The sequence below is a fragment of the Takifugu rubripes genome, chromosome 15 (assembly GCF_901000725.2).
Source record: "Takifugu rubripes chromosome 15, fTakRub1.2, whole genome shotgun sequence".
NCBI classification, from domain to species: Eukaryota; Metazoa; Chordata; class Actinopteri; order Tetraodontiformes; family Tetraodontidae; genus Takifugu; species Takifugu rubripes.
The window spans coordinates 6,375,938-6,399,458 of NC_042299.1; the positions used below are offsets into that span (position 1 = coordinate 6,375,938).

Consider the following 23,521-nt stretch of genomic DNA (forward strand, 5'->3'; position numbering starts at 1 on the left):
GTCATTGTGCATGCGGACCTGCCATACCTGCAACTTCCTGTCATATTTTTAGTATTCAATGAGGAATACTAGTATTCAAATGAATAGATGTTTTCACAATCATGTCACAACTTATAACGCTAATTCTGTGCTTGGTAGTATGTCCTTGGGTAGTGTGTGTTTTTGATCCAGGGTGCAAGGCACAAAACTGTAGAAAAGGCAAAATGTTAACATGAAAACAGGGTTTAACAACAATACAACAATGCATGAAGAAAAAAGAAAAATCAGATTAATATGCCTTTTTGGTGGACATTTAATGGGTTTCTGAAAATCCCTAATTTGGGAATCAGACCCAGGTCCACTATTAGAGCAGATGTGATTTTAAATTTTAGGGGGTTTACCTGCTAAATTTGTATTATGATTTCTGTAAAAAAAATCCAATCTTAATCTTTTTATGTGGTTACACACGCAATCTCAAATAATTTAGTATGCTGCATTGTTGGATCTGACGTGTTTTACTCCTTTTCCAGCCTTCTCACCACTTTGTCAGAATTTAAAAAGAAGAAAAATGACTGCTGCCAAGTGAGAGGCGAGACCACATTACAAAGAAGCTGCAAATTTTGCCAGAGCACAGGCAGCTGAGTGACCTGGACAGGAATATTCATAAATCCCTTGTAGAGATGGGAATTTATTTTATCTACAACTCAATTATAGAGTAATCTGTTAAACTGTACTTTGGCCTCATACATTGTTATCTAATATATCTCAAATATCTACACAAGGTTATATGTGCTTGAATAATCACAAGTTTAATTCATTTATATATGTTTATAAACTGAATAAAACTACAATTTGTGATCATACGAAGACTGTCTGGGGGGGTGGGGGGATTTGTGCCTCAAATTATTATTATTTTTCTCATCCATATTCAGCATTGAAATTGTTTTTGCCTAATTTGGTGGCCGTGAGATTTATTTTATTTATTTTAAATGTTTTTCAAGTCTAACAACTTCAAAATTTGGTTTTTGAGTTTAATTTATGTCAACTCCTGATGTTGGGTAATCTAACATTGCATCTGTGTTAAATTTGATGCTCTTAGTGGATGATTTTAATTTTGAAGGCAGCCAGAGGAGATGTCATACGATGCTTTACTCCCCCATCACAATTCATGCTGTAATTTGCAGTAACCTCATTGTTGTTTTATGCAAACAGTCTGAAGCTGGATAGGACGCACTGAGGCATATGCAAATAAGCCTATCAGGCAGTGCAGGATATACTGAAGAGGTGAACGTTTCTCCACTTGGGAAAATGCTGATAAGTAGCTGCAGATTCCTTAAACTTTTTAGCTCAGCAGTTTGAGACAGATCCAAGAGTGAATCTCCTGAGGTGAGTGACTCTTACACTGGCTTTTATAACTGGCTTTTATAATCTTATATCACAGGATGGACTTCAGGAGCTCAGACCGCAGGGAGTTCATCTGACTGACTTATGAATATTACAACTAGGGCTCAGAGAAGAGAGTGTACAGTTAGTGGTGGTGTGAAGGGGAGGGCAAATTAGAATAAACTCAAGATCATTTTCCTGGGTGGCCTGAGTGCATCATTGTCCTGGTGAAAGTTACAATACTTTAGGAAAATCAGCTATATTTATCATTACAGATATTAAGATGAGCACAGACACGGTGGAGCAGTCAGATCCTCAAGCTGAACAGGCAGGTAAGGATAATTCTCCTTTTAACTATGCGTATGAATGCTGTCAAAACCGTCTCTACACACAGAAAACTAACCAACGGCTCAACAGAGGCAAGTTCGTAAAACTGTTGATTCTGCTTGTGCTGGGTGTCCAAAAGGAGAGTTTCTTTAGATTTTAGACAAGAGTTTCACCTGTCAAAGTATTCATTTTCCTGCATTTATTATAGTAGGTTTGGTTGAGTTTCTGGATTTTATGAGAAAGTGTTGGAGATGAGTTTATTAGCAGGGTTTTTTTTCCCAACAATGTCTTGAATGAACTGCTACCAGTTGCCAGATTTAAAAAAAAAAATACCTTGAGACTAAATGTCTATTTTCACAGCTCTGACACCTGTTGAACATATGGATTATTTTAGTAAACCAAACCGCTTACTAATTAAACTCAATTAAAATGTGAACAACAAGAAAATTGCAAGGCGACACGCGCGCGTGTTTGTGTGTGTGTGTGTGTGTGTGAGTGAGAGAGAGAGAGAGAGAGACAGAGAGAGACAGAGAGAGAGAGAGAGAGAGAGAGAGAGAGAGAGAGAGCGAGAGAGAGAGAGAGAGAGAGAGACAATGTGGCAGTTGGTTACCATACCAGGATGCCCCTGAGGCTGTTTGCTGTAAAATGTTGGGCTGCTTCAGAGTTCAGGAAAGCAACCAGCGACGGAGCAAAAGCAGGAAGCAACAACAGAGAAAAGTGGAACTTTTCTGGTGATCATTGTTGTGTGAGAGAAGTGACAGCACTAAATTCCTCACTTTTGCTCTCACAAGTACATCAGATGGACAACGTTTGGTCCAGAAACAAGGTCGATTCTACATAACAGCTTGAATAATTCTTAATTCTCCTGTTAGCTGCTGCACAGAGATAGCTTTGGTTTTATTTGTCCTGTCTACTGAGAAAGAACAAATAGGGATGTTTAGTTACATTAACAAGAAACCACAACACTATTTTCATTGCATAGCCACTCAGTGTGTTGACACGTCATTGCTCACAGAAGACAGGAAATTTTGTTGTTTTGGCCTTATTTTAATGAGAAATTAGATAGGTGATTATTAAACTGCAACGTTAAAGTGAGCATGTTTTAGTTCCCTCCTCAGAGAGGTTGAGTCTCTCTTAATTAGCAGTTTAATTTCTGTCTCAGAGAGAGTTACATTGTTCTCACATCTTGCTGGTCTTAGTCCTCATTTACAGTTTAACAAGAGCAGGAAGGATATCTTTGTCTATATGGGGAAAAGGGCTCTTCAGGTTGTAGACCACTCATGGAAACTCAAATATGGACTGATTTTTTTCTCCCTTTGTGATGTTTAATACCTAAGACATGTTATGGAAAAGTTTGTCCAAAAAGCACTCTGGATACGTTTTTAAATGAAAAGCCACAAAACACTGATCGGGAAGTAAGTTTATATTGCACAATATGGAGACAGCAAAACTCCAGAACAGGTGTACGTCAGAAAAGTGCCTCGACAAAGGGAAAATTCAGACAGCATATATACCACATTGAGCTCCCCTAAAATGGTGGCATTCCCAGCCTGATTGGGGAACTATTCTTGTCTGGCTGCCAAACATGCAGGGTCCATTTTCCAAGCTCCTGTTGACCGTTTCATGTATTCCCCCAGTAACTGAGCCTTGTGACATCGACATTCTCTTAAATAGCCAAGCACTTGTTGTTGTCTATATGATAAACTTAACATAGAACAGGAAGCTGGAGAATTCCTTATCAGACTATATTTCTGGGATTGGTTATATTACTGCTGCCAGTTTCAAAAACAGCAGCTGCTTTGCATAACATGTTATATTCCCAGAATATTTTATTCTCCCCTAAACACTAATAAACAGCAGTGAGTATAGCTTAGAGAGTATTTTGCCAAAAAAAGGATTTTCATCCAACATCCTGGAACACATTAAAACACACGTGGGCTGTTTTTGAGCTTTACATGTTGCACTTGAAGGCAAACAGAGGCCAGATTTAAGGATCTAAATGGTGAACAGGAATATTCACGCTGCACCTTTACCACTTAAAGGTGGTAATATTAACAGTCAGCAGCCACCCTCAGACTGGGGGCGGCAACGACCTCACCAGTGAAACATACTGGTCAGGAGAAATTCAGCTTCAGGTGCGACAGCGAGGTGGCAGCGTGGACATCTGTCCGTCCGCCCGGTTCCTCCCACACACCAAACGCCTGAACGTGTGTGTCTGTGTCTGTATCTGTGTTTGTCTGTGTGTATGTGTCTGTGTCTGTGTGTGTCTGTGTGTCTGTGTCTATGTGTCTGTGTATGTGTCTGTGTATGTGTATGTGTCTGTGTCTGTGTCTGCCTGTCTGCGTGTGTGTGTGTGTGTGTGTGTGTGTGTGTGTGTGTGTGTGGTGTGTGTGTGTGTGTGTGTGTGTGTGTGTGTGTGTGTGTGTGTGTGTGTGTGTGTGTGTGTGTCTGTGCGTCTGTGTGTGTCTGTGTGTGTGTCTGGTGCATCTAAACCATGGTAGGTGTTCTGGTAGTAGGGGAAGGTGCCAGAACATCTTCATAGCAATGCCGGGGTACTCTTAAGCAAGGTACCTAAACGCACAATAGCTCACATATTGCACTGTGATGAACTGGCCACTCATCCAGGGGCCACGCATGCTCCCCATGAACCTGACAGGGATAAAGAGGTGAAGAAAATGACATTTAAAAAAATGAAAGAGTATCTTAACTGGGTAAAACATGATATGATGATATACATATAAAAAAGGGAACAATAGATTGTTGAGATCATTCACAACTTAAGCAGGCAATATTTCATTATTTTTGGGTGGATGTTTACCTCAGGGAAAAACATCTGGTTAAAATTATGTCGTAACTTTTTCTTTCTGTAACTTATATGTGTGTGTGTGTGTGTGTGTGTGTAGGGGGGTGTAGCCTGAGCTCAGGCTTCCTGCCCTCAGAGTTGATTTGCATGTCTTGGTCATTTCCATACTGGAAGTATGGCCATGAAGCTGGTTGTGTTGGGAGGGTTGGAGAAGGTGTGCGGGCATGTGTGTGTACGTGTGTGTGTATCTGTGTGTGTGTGTGTGTCTATGTGTTATTGTGTTATATTGGGAGTATTTGCATGGTGTGATTCTAGTTGCTCATTGTGTTGTTCTCTCTCTCTCTTTCTCCACACACACACACACACACACACACACACACAGACCTAAGAGCTTGATTTGACATTCAAATTTCAGGATCTTATCCTGCACATCTCTGAGCTCTCCTCCTCTTCCCATGTGTGCAGCACTGAATGATGCTGCTGTCAAACTGCCCTCCTGGGAACAAACAGTCTTATTTCAAACATTCTGTCTTCAGTCTGTCTGCAGCACACTAACCTTTCTGTGTTTTGGTGAAGTTATGGTTTGTAAAAATGCAGCTGTGTCCAATGTTTTGTGACGGCTGTTGCCTGAAACCTTTGGTTTTCTGACATGTTCAGTGGAATCTTGTGCAGTTTTATGATGAGTGACTTGTTTTATGTTGGCCCAATTTTGTAAAATTTTTGTGTTTTTGTCACATTTCATATTATATAAAATGCTGTTAATATTTTGTGAACTTTCCTCTTTTATATACGTTTTTATCTTAAAAATCCTCAAGATGAAGACCTAGTCTAAACGTTAATGAAAGGTGAATCTGAAAGAGGCGTAACTTCACTTGATTCATTGTGTTCATCATAGCTGGGGGGTCACAGCAACCCTCTGAAACCTTTCTAATTTCTCTCTTCTGGTGTTTAGGTCATAACGGAATTGACTTCAATCGACATGTAAGTAGTAACCTTATGACCTTCATGTGTGACCTAATTCCAAAAAATGTTAGACATGTTGCAATCTGATTGGTCGAGAGAATCATCAGCTTTGCATGACCAGTGTAGTCACTGGGTTTACTGGGACATGGTGACTGTACCTTCTACACACCCTGAGATGGAAATGCAAGTCAGATCAGGGAATTTAAAGTAACCCTTTATTCCTATAAACATGACGAATCCAACAGGATCTGATCTCATCTGATCATCTTCGTCATTCTGTCTGAAGCCACGTTTCTACTAAATGGGGGTTTCCAAAAGTTTGCAGCACATTTGGACTGTGGGAAATTACGTTGTTGTTGTCGCAGCTGCAGGAATGTGCACGATGGAGGAGTCCAGGGTCTCTTACTGACTGCTGCAGTTTCTTTTCTGCAGTTACAGCAACAATCTTTACAGACACAAATGAGGAAATAATGATCATGATGCTGCTCAGAGGGTTGTTGGTTCATCTGCAGCACTATAGTTTGGTACTATTTTTAGCGCAGAGTAATGCTCATTTTCTTCTTGAGTGTGTATTTTCATTCACACGTATCCACATGTAAATGCCAGTGTGTGTTTAGATAAATGTTTTTGGGATAACATCTGAGGTGCAACAACGGCACCGAAACAAGGGGCATCAATTCCGCAGGTTTTCATAAGATAACCTCAAGTCTGTCAAAAAAAAAAAGAAGACTGTGGAGCTCAGTTGGAAAGTGAAATACAAACACCCTGCAGGCATGTGCATGCCACTAAAACTTAACCTGGGACAAAAGATTCAACTGACTTTTAAATGGCTAACATCCTGGGGATAAACTACCTGCTCTCCCTGATGATGTCAACAAAGGCTGCCATCTCCAGGAAACTCCTCAAACAGCCACCGGCTATTTAGATACTTGTCCAAACATTCATTCTGGCATGGGCCGACATCTCGCCTTGTGCTTGTGCTTTTAGGAAGTGACAAAGCTCTCGGGGGTTGGGGGGGCGGTGTGTGTGTCTGTGTGTGTGTGTGTCCCGATGGAGGAAGAGGAGGAGGAGGGAGGCGGTATTTGAATAATGGCTCACCCAAGGGAAGCGAGGGAGTCTATCAGCCTTTGTGTCGTGTTTAGTGACTAAACTGGTCCTGGAGTGCAAATAAGTCTGTAAATGCGTGAGTGTGTGAGTGTGTGTGTGTGTGTGTGTGTGGGTGTGTGTGTGTGTGTGTGTACACGCTCTCCCATTCCTAAAAATTATGCACTACTGACAATATGGGCAAACGTGTACTTTCATGCCTTCATCAGAAGCAGGAGCAATAACCGCCTGCTTTTGTAGATAAAGACAGAGGACATCCACGACTCGCATCACTCCAGCGCCTCCCTGAAGACATGTCACATGACACAAAGCGCACCCATGCCTGGAGGTCAGCTGACCGGGGTAAAACACTAACGCAGACTTTCTTAAATGACCGCAAGAGCTGAGCACAAATCAAAGTGGTCGTAAGCTGCTGACGCAGGGCCGAGCTCTCGCTTCAACTCTAAAAAACTGCATTTTCTTTCCCTGAGCCAAACTAATGGGACCCAAATTAGGGACTCAAAATGGATTTAATTTCATAAATGAGAAAAACAAACATACATATGAGTAAATGATTAGATGTTTTGGGTTTTGTTTAACCAAAACAAAACATCGGTTTGGCTATTTCTATTTTAATATTTTAGATTTAGCAGCAAAAAAAAACAAAAAAAAAACACTCAAAAGTTAAGTTTAAAAAACATTATGGATTCAGAATCGGTGGGCCATGTGAAATGGATACTTCTGTAGTTGTAGCTGGTCCTGGACGGTCCAGAACTAACCATGTTTGTGTTTGTGGTTCCAGGAGCTCAGCTCTCTCCACACCATGCAGCAGCTGGTTCTGATGCCGCCATCTCACCTGTCGTCTCCCTCCCCGTTCTTGCTCTCCCAGAGCCCCAGCAGCCACCAAGGTCCGCTCAAACTCTGCTGAAATGGCAGCTCATTAGTATTGGGACGGGTCTAGTGTGGAATATTCACGAGAGACTGTTTCAAATGAGGCTTCCCCGTTTCGGTCTGACATTGAAGATATGCCTAATCAGGTTTTTCTGTCTGCGCTGACGTCAGACTGGGTAGATGAGAGAAAAACATTTAAAAGTCAAAGGCATTTTCAACATCTAGTAGTTTCAGTTCACTTAAAAACAAACATGTGCAAAAGATTTTAATGGGAATCCACACAAGGCGCCTTGCAGCTGTAGGAAAAAGACGTGTGTGTTATAGATGTTGTAAATTTGAATTTATAGAGTTTTTTACGAGGGGATTTTAAGTCTCTTTAATTCATTTTATGTTGCTCTATGGTCCTTAAAGAAGTTTCTATGTGTCCCTCTGGGTCTCACCAAAGTGTCTTTACACCAGGAATCTTTATTCAGACTGAATTATCTAATGAAAACACACATTTGTTTTTATATACAGCTCTTCTACAGCAAAATTTGCTCTCCATTCCTGGCCAGAGTCAATCTGGACTCCTTCATCAGCACCAGCCTGGCCTGGCTCTGACCCCACAGGTACTTTCTGACCTTCTATTAGATCACCTTTTATAGGCCCCTGAGTGAAAGGATGAAGCCAAGGTCATGTCTTTCTCCTTTGCTACTTCGGCGGTCGCTAAAGATTAGAAAGTTTACATTTTTTAATGGTTAAAAAATGAGACAATTAACTAAAAGCACATTGTAGAAACCTCACCAATAAGAAATTTGCCAAAATTGCATTTAAAAATTGCATGTTGGACTAATTTATAATAATAAATAATGAATCATTTTTATATTCTTGCATGGTTCAGGCTATGAGTCGAAATGGTCTGGCCGGACCACCTATGGAGAACCACATGGACATGTCCCACCTGCAGATGCCCAAGCACATGTCAGTACCGCCCCAAGAGGAGCCCAGCGATCTGGAAGAGCTGGAGCAGTTCGCTAAAGCATTCAAGCAAAGGCGCATCAAACTGGGATTCACCCAGGTGACAAAGCACACAAGCCAATGACCAATTAGGAGGAGCATTCATTCATTGCAAAGCTAAAAGATACCCTGCAGGGTTAGCCAAGAACCTATCCATGTGTTTACGGTGTGTTTCTGCAGGGAGATGTGGGCCTTGCCATGGGGAAACTATACGGGAATGACTTCAGCCAGACGACGATCTCTCGATTCGAAGCGCTCAACCTCAGTTTCAAGAACATGTGCAAGCTCAAACCTCTGCTGGAGAAATGGCTGAGTGATGCAGGTGAGTAGGGTGGTGCTGCTTCTGAGGCAGCCGCTCTCCTCCTGCTGATTTCTCCCTTGATGTCACATTAGAAAACTCACCGTCTGACTCCATGAGCAACCCGACCACAATGCCGCCTCTCATTGAGGGCTACGGGCGCAAACGGAAAAAGAGGACGAGTATTGAGACGAACATCAAGCTGACGCTGGAGAAACGATTCCTTGATGTAGGTTCAAGACTCTCTATTCTTACTATTAATACTGCTGTGTTGGCAGGCGGTGTATTGGTGTGTGTCTGTGTGTCTGTGTGTGTGTGTGTGAGTGTGTGCCGATACCCACTTTACAATAATGCACCAACAACTGCAGGCAAAATTTCTCATTATTCAAAAACAAATTGTCCCCTTAGGAAAAAGTTAAACAATTGTATTGATAGTGGTGTCCAAAAAAACGGAGGATTTCAGAGGACTTTAGGATATTAATTTACAAATTCAAAGCTAGAGGTTATGATTTAAATTATTCATATGAATAGAATGGTGATTCCTATTCTATCTGCTAGAAAGTAAACATTAGCATGCTAGCAGTTCATCACTGGCAGTCTAATACAGTGATGATAGGAAATAATTCTGAAGAACTAACCTGACTGTCATACACTTGGATGCTTAAGACTCTATTTATCACAACATTCTCAATTTTAAAGATACATAAATGCAACTTAGACTACAACCGTTTTGTTTTCCAGAACCCGAAACCCAACTCTGAGGAGATCACGCTCATCTCTGAGCAGCTCTCCATGGAAAAGGAGGTGGTTCGAGTTTGGTTCTGTAATCGGCGTCAGAAGGAGAAGAGGATCTACTGCCCAGTGACCAGTCTGTCGGTCAAATCCCACAACTACAACTCCAGGATGGTGAGCTAACTCCAGCATCGCCCTTGCAGACTTGTTTCCTCTTCATCATTTGATGATTTGATTCGTCATCAGAGCTCATCCAGAATCGGATTGTGATTTTACAAGTTTTGAATGTGCTGCAGATGAACTCACACATAAATTCTGCAGTTCTAGTGCGAGTTTGGCTTCATGTCCTCTTTGTTTCAGGCCTCGGCATCGCGACCATACAGCCCGATGGCTCCAGGTGGAGGTGAGTCACGATCCCTCTCAACCCCAACCTTTCAACAGCAGTTTCCTCTGAATTCCCGTTGCAGGGAAGCATGAGTGACACCTTTTTACCGTTTCCTTTCAGTTTCTTCCAGTTCCTCTCCGAACAACATCAGTCGTGAAGCTTCGCCCAACACCCTATCGGCCATCTCCTCCTCTTTAACATCTCAGATCAACCCAGCCTCCTACAACACAGCGGGGTAAGTGTGTCTCTATTTGCATCATTTCCAAATCTAAGCACAGAGGGACATTACAGCCATCATACTTTGCATATCTTCAGTTTCAGTTAACGTCTTAAAATAAAAGTTCTGTGATGTTTGTCTTTAGTAACAACAATATTGTCCTTCAGGTCCTGGTATCGCACGTGGAACTCTGCTGCATATCATCACTGAGACCTCAAACAAACTGTATCGGAGGAAGTTTTTTATTTTACATATTTTTGCGAGGGGTCCAAATATTTGTGTTTGTGCAGCTTTATGGAAGGGGCCAAACCTTTCGAAGACTGCAGAGCAGCTGAAATTATCTGAGCGCCTGTCAACAGCCTCCAGCTGCTGGATTTGCATGTGACTCTTTACTTTGTGAAATATCATCTGAAAAAAATGAAGAATCCACACGCACACAGAAGGCAAACATGATAAAATGGGATAGGAAAGAAAAACAGCTGAAGTGTGATGTGATGGAACTTTTCCTTTTTATTATATAATTTACGTGATAAAACCCAAAAAACCTCTTTTGAATTGTGAAGGATTCAGGCTCAGACCTTTGGTCTCATTCAGTAGCACTTTCTAGCCATTAAAGCAGACCTGTTTTATGGATGACACCCCACTTCCTTTACACTCTCCCACCTTGTTATTATTGTATATCTTCATGTCTGTAGTTTAGTGAGATTTGTGTCACAGGAATGGCACATTCATACGCCTGTGGGTGTAACAGCAGAAGGTATAAACCTCTCCTCCTGCCGTTTCATGACTGTACATAAGCTTTGACCTTCGCTTTGAACAGCTTGTGCTTATTATTGAGATAATTTAATTAGGTTGCAAAACCAGCTATGCCTCAATGTGTATGATAACTTTGTGGTAAGTATGTCTACATTAAACTCAGCCTGTCCGTAAACTGTGAACACTTTGGTTAATCATTTTAAACCCACTTTTATTTCCTCTCCTAAAGTCGGCTTTGAGTGGCTGCAGGGTTTGTTTACATCCTGTCTGCTTGTGTCGTTGGAACAGTCTGACATTTCTCCTGAAAAACTAAAAAAAATGCTAAAAGCTAAAAACAAATAAAAAATAGACCATTTCTTTACACTTTTGACTTTGATTTTGGATATTTTCAGTCCTTGACTTCCCTTCCCTGGTTCATAGTGGGTTGGGTGGGATGGGGGGGGGGGGGGGGACCGGGGGGGCTCAAACATACTTTGGCTCTGTGTCACCTCCAAAAACTGGTGTTTTTCATGTGACATTGAAAGTTTAATGTGACTGATTGTAACTGTTTTTGACCCATGAAGACCTTTTACTCACTGGAAGTCATTTTTAAGGAAAAGCAAAAAGATAACAAGATTGGTTTTTAAATAAAGGAAAACTTTTTTTCTGGTTAGTCAGTGTAGTGAGAGAACATTAAACATTACCTGGCAAGTTTCAGGTCAATTGTTCATCTGTATTTACTGCATAATGTTTGCATTTATTTAAAAAATGTAAAAAAATAAAAAAAATAAAAGAAGTCTAGTTTTGTCTCAGTAAAGGACATTGTGTCAACAAATGCCATTAAAATATGTCCTTTACATATACACAAGATCTGCACACCTTCTCTATTGTGGAGTTTCTACTCTTTATTTTGTCACTTATGTTCTAAATCTCCCCCCAAGACCTCTCATTATAATACTCATATTTTTTATTATCAATAGCTGTTTTGGTAGGTTTTTAAAAGATAATTTAACGTGTGACTGATTTATGTTGTATGCTCGTTTGGAGACTTGTTTTGCAGTGATAAAAACATTATCCAAAGGGACTTAAAATGATGCCATCTCATGCTACTACAGCAGGTACTTTCTTAAATAAAGAAATTATTCAATTTCTGGTCTTTGTAATTGAAAGCGTGTTATTGCTGGTTTGCGAAGATTTAAGACAGGAAAATGTTTCTTTAAGGTGGAATTCATTGAAATGGTTCAACTATATTGTTTTTCACTCACCTTAACGATTTCAAACTCAATCTGAGAGTTTATCCAAAAGTTTAAATGCTGAAAAATATTCTTTTTAGCAGCAAATATTTAGAAATGATGTCAAATCTGGAAATCTGGAATGATTTCCTGAAGATGATTCTGATGTCTTTATGTAGAATTTGCTGTTAAATACTAAAGCACTTTTGCTTATTAAAAATTAAATCCATGAAAATGCATTTTATATAAGAACCTGTCATAATGCAGCTCTTTACTATTCAATTGTAATGACAGCATGAATTTGTCCCCTTCATCACCAAAAATAAAAGTTAAAAGATTTCACAGAAAAATTCATAGACCTTGACCCTTGACCCCGACAGATCTCATTACTGTAGGCATGAAAATCTTGCACGTGGTTTAAGAATATATATTAATTTATTTGCATTCACAACTGTTGAAATATCTTTGTGTACAGTAATAGTTTACCCCATATTTTCTTTAATAAAATAACATGTCATCGATGTCTTTTCAGGTTGTTAGCATTAGCCAGCAGGCTAAACTGCATATTTTTGTATTTACTGTTGGGACATTGAACATTCATGAATTTCATATTCACAAACATCAACCGTGAAGACTTGAGAAACAGAAAACAACAAGATCTGGGAAAATGGACTGTATATACACTTTAATGATAAAAGAATACTAAAAGAGAATATGGAGATTAGTCATAAAAAAGCATGATCTCTGAACAATCATTTTTACAATAAGAAGACATTTATCATATAGTTCAATAAATCTTGTTTCCATTCAGCTGAAACTGAAGTTTGTCTTCTGTACAATGAGGTCACCTGTCGAACTGATACCCATTTTTTTGTGTGATTGCTAGTTTCAAAACTCTCTGAACCTGTGGGGGGAAAAGAAATCATCATTTTAAAAATCAGGGTAAAGATTTTTTTATGTCTGGATTACAACCTACAACAGGTGATGCTTACCCTCTGCTTTGGGGGACACAGCTTCTGCACCAACCCTGAACCTCTTTGAAGACAAGCCTGGACAGAAACTGGACAAAAACAAAACAATGAGTTGAATCTTCAACTTGGTGAGGCTGCCATCGACGGTAAGGCTGATGGTTAATAAAGTCTAATAAAGTAGTGTCTGACCAGGCAGGCTAAGATGTCAGCAGAAATGAGCATGTAGAAAACATTGTTCCAGCCAGATGGGGAGATCAAACCAGCAAAGAGAGGCCCCAACGCAGCCCCTGCAGCAAAGGCATCAACCTCAGTGAACAGAAACTGCATGTTTACACTACAAATCTCTAACCTCACAGTTTTAAATGCTTTTATTAACCTTTTAAACATCAAACAAATTAATCACTTTAGTTCTAAAACAAAACAAAAATAAATATGAGAGGTCTATTTTCTTTCTCACGCGTAATGACGAACAGCACCCTCTATCGCTACTTATATTAATTACAGATTGTCCATTTCTGGTACAACTGTAATTTGGCATACCAGTGTTTTTTTAGCTGAATGGTTCTTTTGTGAGTTATGAAAGCAAAACAAATCAATTTCAGATGTTCCATACACACCAATTGAACCAGTCCCGTCAATAATGGCCGTCACCGTTGACAATGCTCTGGAGTTACCGCGGAGGCTCTCGTGTGTTCCCTGTTGGTGTAAAGTGATAGAATGCGCTTTAATCTGCACCCACTGGCTTCCCAGGAGGATTCTGTTCTTACCAGGTCAGCAGACACAGCAGTGGTGATGAGGGCGTATGGTCCATTTACAAGACCTCCACACAACAGCAGCATACCTGCATGTGGGACAAAGGGTTCATGAAAAACAATCCTTAATGAAAATAAATACAGCTTCTTCAAGATTAAATCAATTTAGAGGTTAGTTTCAAAATCATCTTTTTTCCTCCTTTAAATAGGAACAATACATATAAATGAATAAGTCTTACCTATTGTAGTCCCGAGGCTCCTATGTCCAATGTAATTATAGAGGAAAAGCTGGAACGTTTAGCAATAATTTATTTTAATTCGCATTATATTTCTGGTTTTGAAGTATAAAATGTGTATAATTGAGACTGGTCACAGTAATCAGCATGTCAGAACCAAAGAAAACATTTTTTAACGTGGCCCACAGCTCACCATAGGGGCCGCAAAAAGTAACATGACACAGCAGGTTGTTGCTCTCCCGCCAGTGTAGTCCGAAACAAGGCCTGCCAGGATGCCTCCTATATAAACAGGACGCATTCACAATCATTAAAACAATCACTGAAGGATGTAAATTGATAAAGGTCAATATTTTAATTTCAGAGATAAATATTATGGATATTACTTCAATCATTCAAACTTAAAAACTGTGCTTCCAAAATTCCACCAACATGTTTCCTGCAATACAAGAGGAAACAAAACTCTGGACCATGTCTACACAAACATGGCTGGTGCCTATACGGCAACACCCCTCCCCCACCTAGGACAATCAGACCACCTTTCTTTGTTCCTCACCCCCAAGTATTCACCCCTCATCAACCGCGTCAGGTTGATGAAGTCCGTGTCAGGTTGATGAAGACCATCAAGGTGTGGCCGGCGGGAGCAGACTCCGTACTCCAGGACAGGTTTCAACACACGGACTGGAGTATGTTTACACCCCGGGGCAGCTGTGGCTCACACACACACACCGACATTGACAATTTCACCTCCACTGTCCTGGACCACATCACCACCACCATCGACAGCATAACCACCACGAAGCGGATCACCACATACCCCAATCAGAAGCCATGGATGAACAAGGAGGTGCGGCTCCTGCTGAAGGCGCGCAACACTGCCTTCAGATCAGGAGAAGCCCAGGCCTACAGCACAGCCAGGGCTAACCTGAGGAGGGGCATCAAAAAGGCCAAGCACACCTACAAACGCAAGATTGAGGGTCACTTTTCCAGCTCTGACCCCAGGCGTATGTGGCAAGGCATCCAGGCCATCACCGACTACAAACCCAACAACTCCAGCCCCACAGTCATGGACACCACCTTCCTGAACGAGCTTAATACCTTCTATGCTCGCTTCGAAAAGGACGACAAGGACACTGCCACTAGGACCCCTCTCCCAGCAGACCACCAACCCATCACACTATCATCTACCGCCGTCTACACAGCCCTCAGCCGGATCAACCCACGCAAGGCTGCTGGTCCTGATGGCATCCCTGGACGTGTGCTCAGGGCATGCGCAGAACAGCTCGCCGGGATTTTTACGGACATCTTCAATCTGTCCCTCGCCCACGCAGTGGTCCCGTCTTGCTTCAAGGCCACAACTATCGTCCCAGTTCCGAAGCATTCCAGACCAACCTGCCTCAATGACTACCGCCCGGTAGCACTCACCCCCATCATCATGAAGTGCTTCGAGCGGCTGGTCCTGGCTCACCTGAAGGACTGCCTCCCAACCACACTCGATCCACACCAGTTTGCCTACCGCAGCAACAGGAGCATAGATGATGCAGTCTCCATAGCACTGCACTCTGTGCTCACACACCTGGACAACACAAACACTTATGCACGATTGCTGTTTGCTGACTTCAGCTCAGCTTTCGACACCGTCGTCCCCTCCAAGCTGATCACCAAACTTGGAGACCTGGGCATCAACCCCTCCCTCTGCAACTGGACTCTGGACTTCCTGACCGACAGACCACAGCATGTTAGGTCAGGTCACAGCCGCTCCACCACCATCACACTCAGCACCGGTGTGCCACAAGGCTGTGTGCTGAGCCCGTTCCTCTACTCTCTATTCACCTACGACTGCAGACCTGTACATGGATCCAACTCCATCATCAAGTTTGCAGACGACACAACGGTGATCGGTCTCATCAGCAACAACGACGAGACAGCCTACAGAGAGGAGGTAGAGCGCCTGACCACATGGTGCGCTAACAATAACTTGGTCCTCAACACCAGCAAGACCAAGGAGCTCATCGTGGACTTCAGGAAGGCAAGAGGAGGCACACAGGACCCCATCCACATCAACGGGATGGCCGTCGAGCGTGTCTCCAGCTTCAAGTTCCTGGGGACCCACATCTCAGAGGACCTGTCCTGGACCACAAACACCTCCAGCATCATCAAGAAGGCTCACCAGCGCCTCTTCTTCCTGAGGACACTGAGGAAGAACCAGCTATCCTCGGCTGTCCTGGTGAACTTCTATCGCTGTGCGATAGAAAGCATCCTGACCAACTGCGTGTCAGTCTGGTATGGAAGCTGCACTATCGCTGAGCACAAGGCCTTGCAGAGGGTGGTGAAAACTGCCCAACGCATCACAAGGACTACACTCCCTGCCATCGGAGATGTCCAGAGGAAGCGCTGCCTGCATCGAGCACGCAGCATACTCAAGGACTCCTCCCACCCCGCCCACAGACTATTTTCCCTCCTGCCCTCTGGGAGGCGCTACAGAACCCTCAGGACTCGGACCAGTAGACTGAGGAACAGCTTCTTCCCCAGAGCGGTGTCCCTGTTGAACTCCTGCTGACCCTTACATACTCCACACCTCACTACACTACAGCAGTTTACACAACAACTCACTAGCTTAGTAACCAATGTAGCTACTGTTTAAACCTGTCCTGCGCACTCATGCACTTTATCATCTGTATCTGTATACACGTAATTTATAATTTGCACATCTCCTCTATCTTATGTAAATAGCTAAATAGCTCCTGCACTTATAGTCTAAGGCATTTAATGTAAACACCATCTGTAAAATATGTTTATAGCACAACCTGGTAAACGATTGTAAAAATAACCGCACATACTGTATTTATTAAGTTATTATCCTCACTTGCTGCTTCTTTTGCACTTCTGGTTAGATGCTAAACTGCATTTTGTTGCTCTGTACCTGTACATGTGCAATAACAATAAAGTTGAATCTAATCTAATCTAATCTAATTATGGGCAATGGAAACTGACAGATTAATTGGGCTGACCAAGGAAAAAACAGCGAGGCCTCCAATCCGCTGGAGGGCAGCGTTTTACCAAATTAAACCTTAACTTCTACAAAGTTTCAGTTTATAGATTAGAACACAATTAATTTGTAGCTATTTATCACTTCAAACTTACAACTGAACTTGCAAAATATGCGAAAGATGCTGTTCTGTGGAGCTCAGATGGCGTTAGACAGATAGCAGAGTCTGCTGCAGACTACCGGTACAGATAATAAGTATAGTGCAGAATACAACCAATAGAACTGCGAATCAGCTCAATGTGTTGTATTTTTAAATCTACTGAACTAAAACTAGACTGAAAGGGGATTCTAAAATAAAATCTGACCAGCTGATGCCTCAAACTTACCGACAATTCCACCTACATCAAACAGTGTTGAAAGATCTCCTGCATCTTTTGCGTCGAAATGTACTGTTAATGGGAAACAAGAGGAGTGTTAAAGTATCTGTATCAGCATCTCAAGTGTGACGCTTTGTCTGCATGTGTGAAGACTGACCAACATTTGAGATGTAAAGAGGAAGCCAGTAGAGGAATGTGTAGCTGACCAGCTTAGCGAAGAGCAGGCAGAGGGAGAACTCGACCACTCCCTGTGAGAGACATCACACACCGTTTCTGTCGGGCAATTCAGCACTCCATATCATCCATAACATCCTGGTGTTTGCGAAGTGTTAGCTCCTTGTTTGCAGCTAGGTTGGATGTTACAATATTACAGGGTCTATTATGTTAATAAGACATGACCAGATATTTGCTGACTGTCCATGCACAATACTACACGTGCTTTCCTGGAGTTTAAAAACTACACTGTTTATAATGGTGTAAAACACTGATGAGCTTTTAAAGTGAAATTCCCGCTATAGTCGCTAGATGGCACTAAAGAGGTTTTATAAACCTAGATTCATTGGGGCATTAATTAATCAAAATCAACATTCCTCATTCTGGTATTTCTTACAATGAATGTCTGTTAAATAATTTGCCTTTGGTGAGTTATAAGATTCTCTAAATGTGTGAAAACATGAATCAAATGTGCATTACCTAATGACGCTCACATTTTGTCTTTGTTCCAACAGACCAAGTCAAAAGTATTATTATAATTCTGTCTCACCATAGATCATACAATTAATGGGTTTATGATGATTTCACTCACAGGTATACAGAGTGCTCCAACAAAACTGATGGCTTCAGCGTGCTCCTCAATCACCTCCGCAGACTCAGTGGTGACGGAGCCGTTAATCATTCCTTCATTACTGCGCAGGTTCTGCAAAAGAGGTTCCGTCTCACTATGCTTTTGATCACTCTATAAACTAAAACTTCATGATTTTGAGCAGCCTTTTTAACAGGTGTAACCAAGAAAACAAATGACTGCTTTACTCACGTGCTGAGGAGGAGAGCAGTTGACATCCTCGGGTTCTGAAGGACAGACAGGAAACAAGAGAACCAGCAAAAGTTACAGAACTGAGAAGTAAAAGACAACTTTATATTAAGGAGGAACATCCACAAGACCAAACTGGAGTTTATATGAGCTGGAATTTAACAAGATGGTCCAACCTAACACCATCAACAAACTACTCTTCAGCAGCTGTTCGAGGCTTGATCAACTGTTGTGACTGAAACGTTGACATTTTACCTACTTTCAACCAGGAAGAAGAAGCAGATGACCCCAGTGGCAGCAATGATTAGTCCGGGAACGATGAAGGACATCCCCCAGGCGGAGGAGACGTAAACTCCTGCAATTAGCGATCCTAAGATGTTTCCCACTGAGGTGTGGGAGTTCCAAACGCCCATGATGAACCCGCGCCTAAGCAGACACACACGGACAGAAGGGCCATCACGTACGTGCTCTTCTAACCCTACTGAGCAGTTGGAGGAAATTCATCATCTTTTGCTTCATGTCTGTTGCTTTAAAAACAACGCAAGTTCTAGAAATTTTAGAAAAAGAGTCAGGTAAGTGAGTCTTTTCTGCCACAGAAGCAGCTTGTATTGATTATAAAGGTTTAAGAACAGCTGCAGATTTATGGATTAAAGCGTGTTGTATAAGTCTGTCTCATGATGAGATGAGCATACCAGTGTCATGTGTTCTGAGCCTGGCTGACAGCCAGGAGACAGACTAATGCAAACTACATAGACTATTAGACAGTCAAACAATTTCTTATTGAAATACTCAAAATAAAAGTATCCTAGCCATCTACATCAAACACAAATATTCAGTGGGTGCGTGTGTCTGTGTTTCATGTTTACAGTTTGTCCTTTGGTCACATGGCTGACATGAATCAAACCCTCGTCTAACCGGTATGAGATGCATTAGACGACCAATAACAAAAATAATCTATTCCTGCACCATGAGCTACTCACTTCCCCTTTCCAAACCAGTTGCCAACACAAGCCACCACTGCTGGCCAACCAGTGGTCTGCATCAGCCCGTTCATGACCTGCAGGAAAAGTGCAAACAGAAGGGACAGAGAGAGAGCCGGTGTTACCAAAACACCACCTAAGACCATGAAAGGGTGGTGAGACCCAGAGCTGTGCACATTGACTCTGGACATTCCTAAATAATTCCCACACAATCAATTCTATATAATCCCAGATCCAGTCACGCAGTCTTGTGAGCCAGCTGTGAGTCATGTGATGCTTGAGGAAAGTCTGACTAAATTAGTGTGAGATCTCAGAAGGAAGGAGGTGGAACAAAGACTGTGATGGAAAACCTGTTCAATGAGCCCTGTTTTTTGCATTTTTAAGCAAATACTTGTGGTTTATTTATCAATTTTAAATTACAGGATATACAAATGTTTTATAAAACTCTATTCATCCCCACGGAACAAATCTACAGTGATGTAACCTAGTGGGTATGACTGGTTTCTCAGATTGGATCTGCACTTCTTACTGGCCTACGGGATAAAACAGAAGTGAAACATTGAATTTTGCTGCTGTTGTTGGTGAATCAGCAATTGTTGGTGAATCAGCAATAGGTCTCTGGTCTCTGCACTTCCTGTCTGCAAAAAAAAAAAAATCCTGGTCTGTCAAAGTGGGTGGGAGACTGTTTCCCATCACCTCTCCGAGCCTCAGCCAGCTCTACACTGCTGTGGATTTAGAACCAGCAACTCCTGCCACGATGAAAAAGTCAATCTGACAAACAACTTTCACTGCCGATCGAAATCCATGTGAGGGCCTCGTATTGCTGATGCAGTGCAATTTCTAAAGTTGGACGACACGCGGCGATAACACTATTGATGGGATGTTGCTGCTGTGCTACAGCTGAGACAAGTTCATACAAGATAATGAGAACATTTGCGAAGACCGCAGAGGTTTGCTTGATGCTGCTGACACTTGAACTTCTGTTTTTAATCTTTGGTTTGGTAAAAGGTGAATATGAGCTGAAGAATGTGGGTTTGAAGTACATAACAGCCTCCTGAAAATACCACTCAAGGTCTCCTCAAAGGCTCTGGGTTGTCACTGTACTGCTCTGTTATTGATACTTTCTAACATTGAATTCAACTAAAAGGTCTGGCAGCCAGCCAACATAATGGTTTTCACATTGACCTACTTTGTTGTATCACTCTTATCTCACTCTTCTTGTCTTAGACCTTCACTGATAAATCCTTTATTGTTCAGGATTTAGGATCGGTTTTGTGACTGTCCAGACCGAAAATATCTGAATTTACAGCATATTTCCTTTTAAAAACAGTAAAATTGCTGCAAAGATGAGACGTTAGAGTCTTTTCTGCACAAGATGCAACTTGTTTTAAAACAACACACGCCTGGGGACAAAGACATGCTGAAGGAGTCCATTTTAAAGGTGTATCTCTACCTGGATGAAGGCGTAGAACAGCAAGGAGTGGATTTCCCAGTAGTAGCCCAGGCCAAACAGACAAGTGAACAGTCCACTCATTAACATTCCAAAGCTCAGGTAATAGCGCAGAGGGAGACGCTCGCCAAAGATCCCACTGTTAAAACAGGTCATTCTTTTTTTAATTCTCCAGAAACAAGCAAACAACCGGGTAAAAATGTGAAAAGCATACCTGAAGAACATGCCAATAGCATAAGCCACCAGAAAGCAGTTATCCAAAATGCCAAAGAGGGTCTTATAATTGCTTTGATCTACAGAGGAGACACCAAAAAGAAAATCACTATTTCAGTTATGTAGATTTGTAGAACTATTTGTTCCTGATACGGCCGACTGATATTTTGTATAAATATTCATCTCTAGGAGTTCTGATGTCCAGATCGGCCTCCTTTCTCTGCTTAATCATGAAAATAAAATAAACTCCTTCTAGACTTGTGGCTACACTTTCAATTTTTAGAAAGGTTTAAGATACAGAAACGTACCAAAGGGGACCCAGTCACACCAGGTTTCATTGTCAGATATGTTCAGTCCTGCTGGAGGAATAAGTTCAGAGCAGTTCCTGTGCAGTTGACTCTGATTATCAGGGAAAAACAGAAACAACTCACAGTTAAGCACAGTTAAAGATACAGTTTAAAGATGCTAATGTTTCTACACCAGAGTGGAACCATCCCAGGAGATGGTCTAGAAAAGACTAGAAAACATTTTCTAATAAGTGTGAAGTATTCATTCAAATACAGAAAAACCAATCAAAACAAATTATTATCAGTTTTCAACATCAAATGCTCGTGGGAAGCCAACAGACACTGTTCCAATCACCTTCACAATGCTGATGGGCTTCCGTGAGAGGTGGTAGGATGTGTAGAAGAGGAAGGTCAGCAGCAGAATGGAACCTCGATACCTGCGGGACACAACAATGGATACCTGCTTTCATGTTCCATCACTCAAAGTAAGGATTTCAGGAGGCTGTTCACTAATTGGGAAATATAACAATATCAGAAAATAATCAGGTGACGTGCAATTTAATTATCAGGAAATAAATGCAGAACGTCACAAATTCCGTTTAAAAAGTCTTTCAGCTATTCAGAACATTAGAGACACGAATAGATATGACAAAAGAACCACATTAACATTAAATTATGTTCAGCTACAAGTTTACAGGAAGTTATAATGAAGTAATTGCGCCACTCAAAATGAACTACAGGCATTAAAAACAGGCCAAATAACCTTACAAGAAATTATGCAATGATTTATAGGTTTATCTTTTTTGCAGATGGACTTTTGTCAGCTTGCAATTCTCCAACATCAGAGATGCAGTTATAGATATAAAGTCCACCTTTTCTTAAAGGAAATTCCTTGAATACTGAGATCGATTCGATCAAGGTCAATGATGTGTCAGGAGTCGCTAAAGTGACTGTTCATCTGCCCCATGTTGGGGGTCGCAGAGCCGGATCCAGGCTGCAGCTCTGCCCTGTGGAACAAACACGATCGCTCACAAGTATTCAAATCAACAGCGTGTAGATTATCGGTGAGGTTAAGCCAATCATTTACAAATGGTGATAACAGCTGGCTGCGGTTGTAATAAGGGTGTTATTAACAGGAATGGAAAACAGGACAAACAGGCCACCAACTTACCAAGAATCTCGTGAAAACGACGTGAGAAAACGCACCCCAGGAGCCAGCGGTGATTTCATTTTTTGTGTAATTATGGGGGGAAAAATCAGGAGGAAACTGATAAACGCTCAGAGTCTTGATCGACACATTCCCCTCTTATCGGACTACAAAGGCTAGGTTATTAGCTAACTTATTACAATGGAACGGGAACATATAACCGGCTACTGCTTAAGAGCAGCGGGAGCCAAAAAACGCATGACAGCAAAAAAAAAAAAAAAACGCCCTACGGTACCGTGAGGAAGGCAGCGAATAAAAGAGAACGTCTGAAGAAGGGAAGCATTAAAACTAAAACAACCGCTAGCTGCTAAAAGATCGAAACCGCCAGCGGGTAGCCTCCTGCTGGGAGACACAGCGCGTGAACATCCGAGCCATTGTGGGCGACTTTATATCAGCGATCCGACGGTCCGACCAGCCTCCGCCGAGCTGCATACACGCACGGAAGTTGCCGCGCAGGAGGAAGGAAAAACGTATTATAATTAGACTACGAGTTATTCCCAAGATTTTCCAGCGCTTCCAGGTGTCCACGTGACCGTCTGGGTGACGTCACGGCAACAGGAAGCAGCGGTCAGAAACAGCTGATCCCTGAAACTGGGGGGGGGGGGGGGGGCAGACAAATAATAATTTGATGAGTGAGGCCGGGCATTTTGGACTAAATGTCCAGATAATTGCGCATCACTTGTTGAAAAAGGGTGGAGCACGTTTGTTTACCACCGTAAATATACGTTGGTTCATTTGTTTTTATGCACAGCATAGTCAAAAAGTAGCGAAAATGCTCTTAATAAGTACAGGAAATGCATTTTTGAGCAAAAAAAAACAGCTTTTTATGTAAGAACAAATCAAGGATTTCACCAATTGTTGGGATACAAAAATGCAAAACAAAGATGACTTTAAGAAGCCCCAGTATAAATATCACACCTTGTTATTTATGCACAAAAACATGAATGCAAATGAATGGTGGGTAGAGTTTATAGTTTAGAAGCACCTACAACAAAAATGCTGTTTTTC

The 23,521-nt window shown here is 41.8% G+C and overlaps 2 protein-coding genes across 5 annotated transcripts; one reads left to right on the plus strand and one right to left on the minus strand.

The window, feature by feature from the left end:
• Nucleotides 1–1,231: 1,231 nt before the first annotated feature.
• Nucleotides 1,232–11,132, plus strand: pou2f3 (POU class 2 homeobox 3). Of its 4 annotated transcripts, XM_029848933.1 has the most exons (13): nt 1,232–1,365; nt 1,638–1,694; nt 5,445–5,473; nt 6,800–6,901; nt 7,341–7,446; nt 7,946–8,037; nt 8,310–8,486; nt 8,606–8,747; nt 8,819–8,952; nt 9,465–9,629; nt 9,816–9,858; nt 9,961–10,075; nt 10,225–11,132. In XM_029848933.1, exons 2-13 carry the CDS (start codon nt 1,646–1,648, stop codon nt 10,265–10,267), a joined length of 1,197 nt encoding a protein of 398 aa, XP_029704793.1. In that variant the 5' UTR covers nt 1,232–1,365; nt 1,638–1,645; the 3' UTR covers nt 10,268–11,132. The 4 variants fall into 4 exon arrangements, with proteins under 4 accessions (XP_029704793.1, XP_029704794.1, XP_029704796.1 ...); XM_029848934.1 differs by lacking the exon at nt 6,800–6,901 and having other exon boundaries at nt 10,225–10,267; XM_029848935.1 differs by lacking the exon at nt 1,232–1,365 and having other exon boundaries at nt 1,669–1,690; nt 10,225–10,267.
• A 1,560-nt stretch (nt 11,133–12,692) lies between these two features.
• Nucleotides 12,693–23,067, minus strand: slc37a2 (solute carrier family 37 member 2). Its single transcript, XM_029848799.1, has 18 exons — nt 22,478–23,067; nt 21,662–21,743; nt 21,328–21,418; nt 21,021–21,099; nt 20,810–20,945; nt 19,357–19,433; nt 18,636–18,802; nt 18,380–18,414; nt 18,152–18,262; nt 17,504–17,594; nt 17,356–17,418; nt 14,177–14,262; nt 13,987–14,035; nt 13,763–13,836; nt 13,613–13,691; nt 13,185–13,282; nt 13,017–13,084; nt 12,693–12,928 (listed from the first exon to the last, which is right to left on the minus strand). The coding sequence occupies exons 1-18, from the start codon at nt 22,534–22,536 to the stop codon at nt 12,913–12,915; spliced, it is 1,461 nt and encodes a 486-aa protein (XP_029704659.1). The 5' UTR covers nt 22,537–23,067; the 3' UTR covers nt 12,693–12,912.
• Nucleotides 23,068–23,521: the final 454 nt, after the last annotated feature.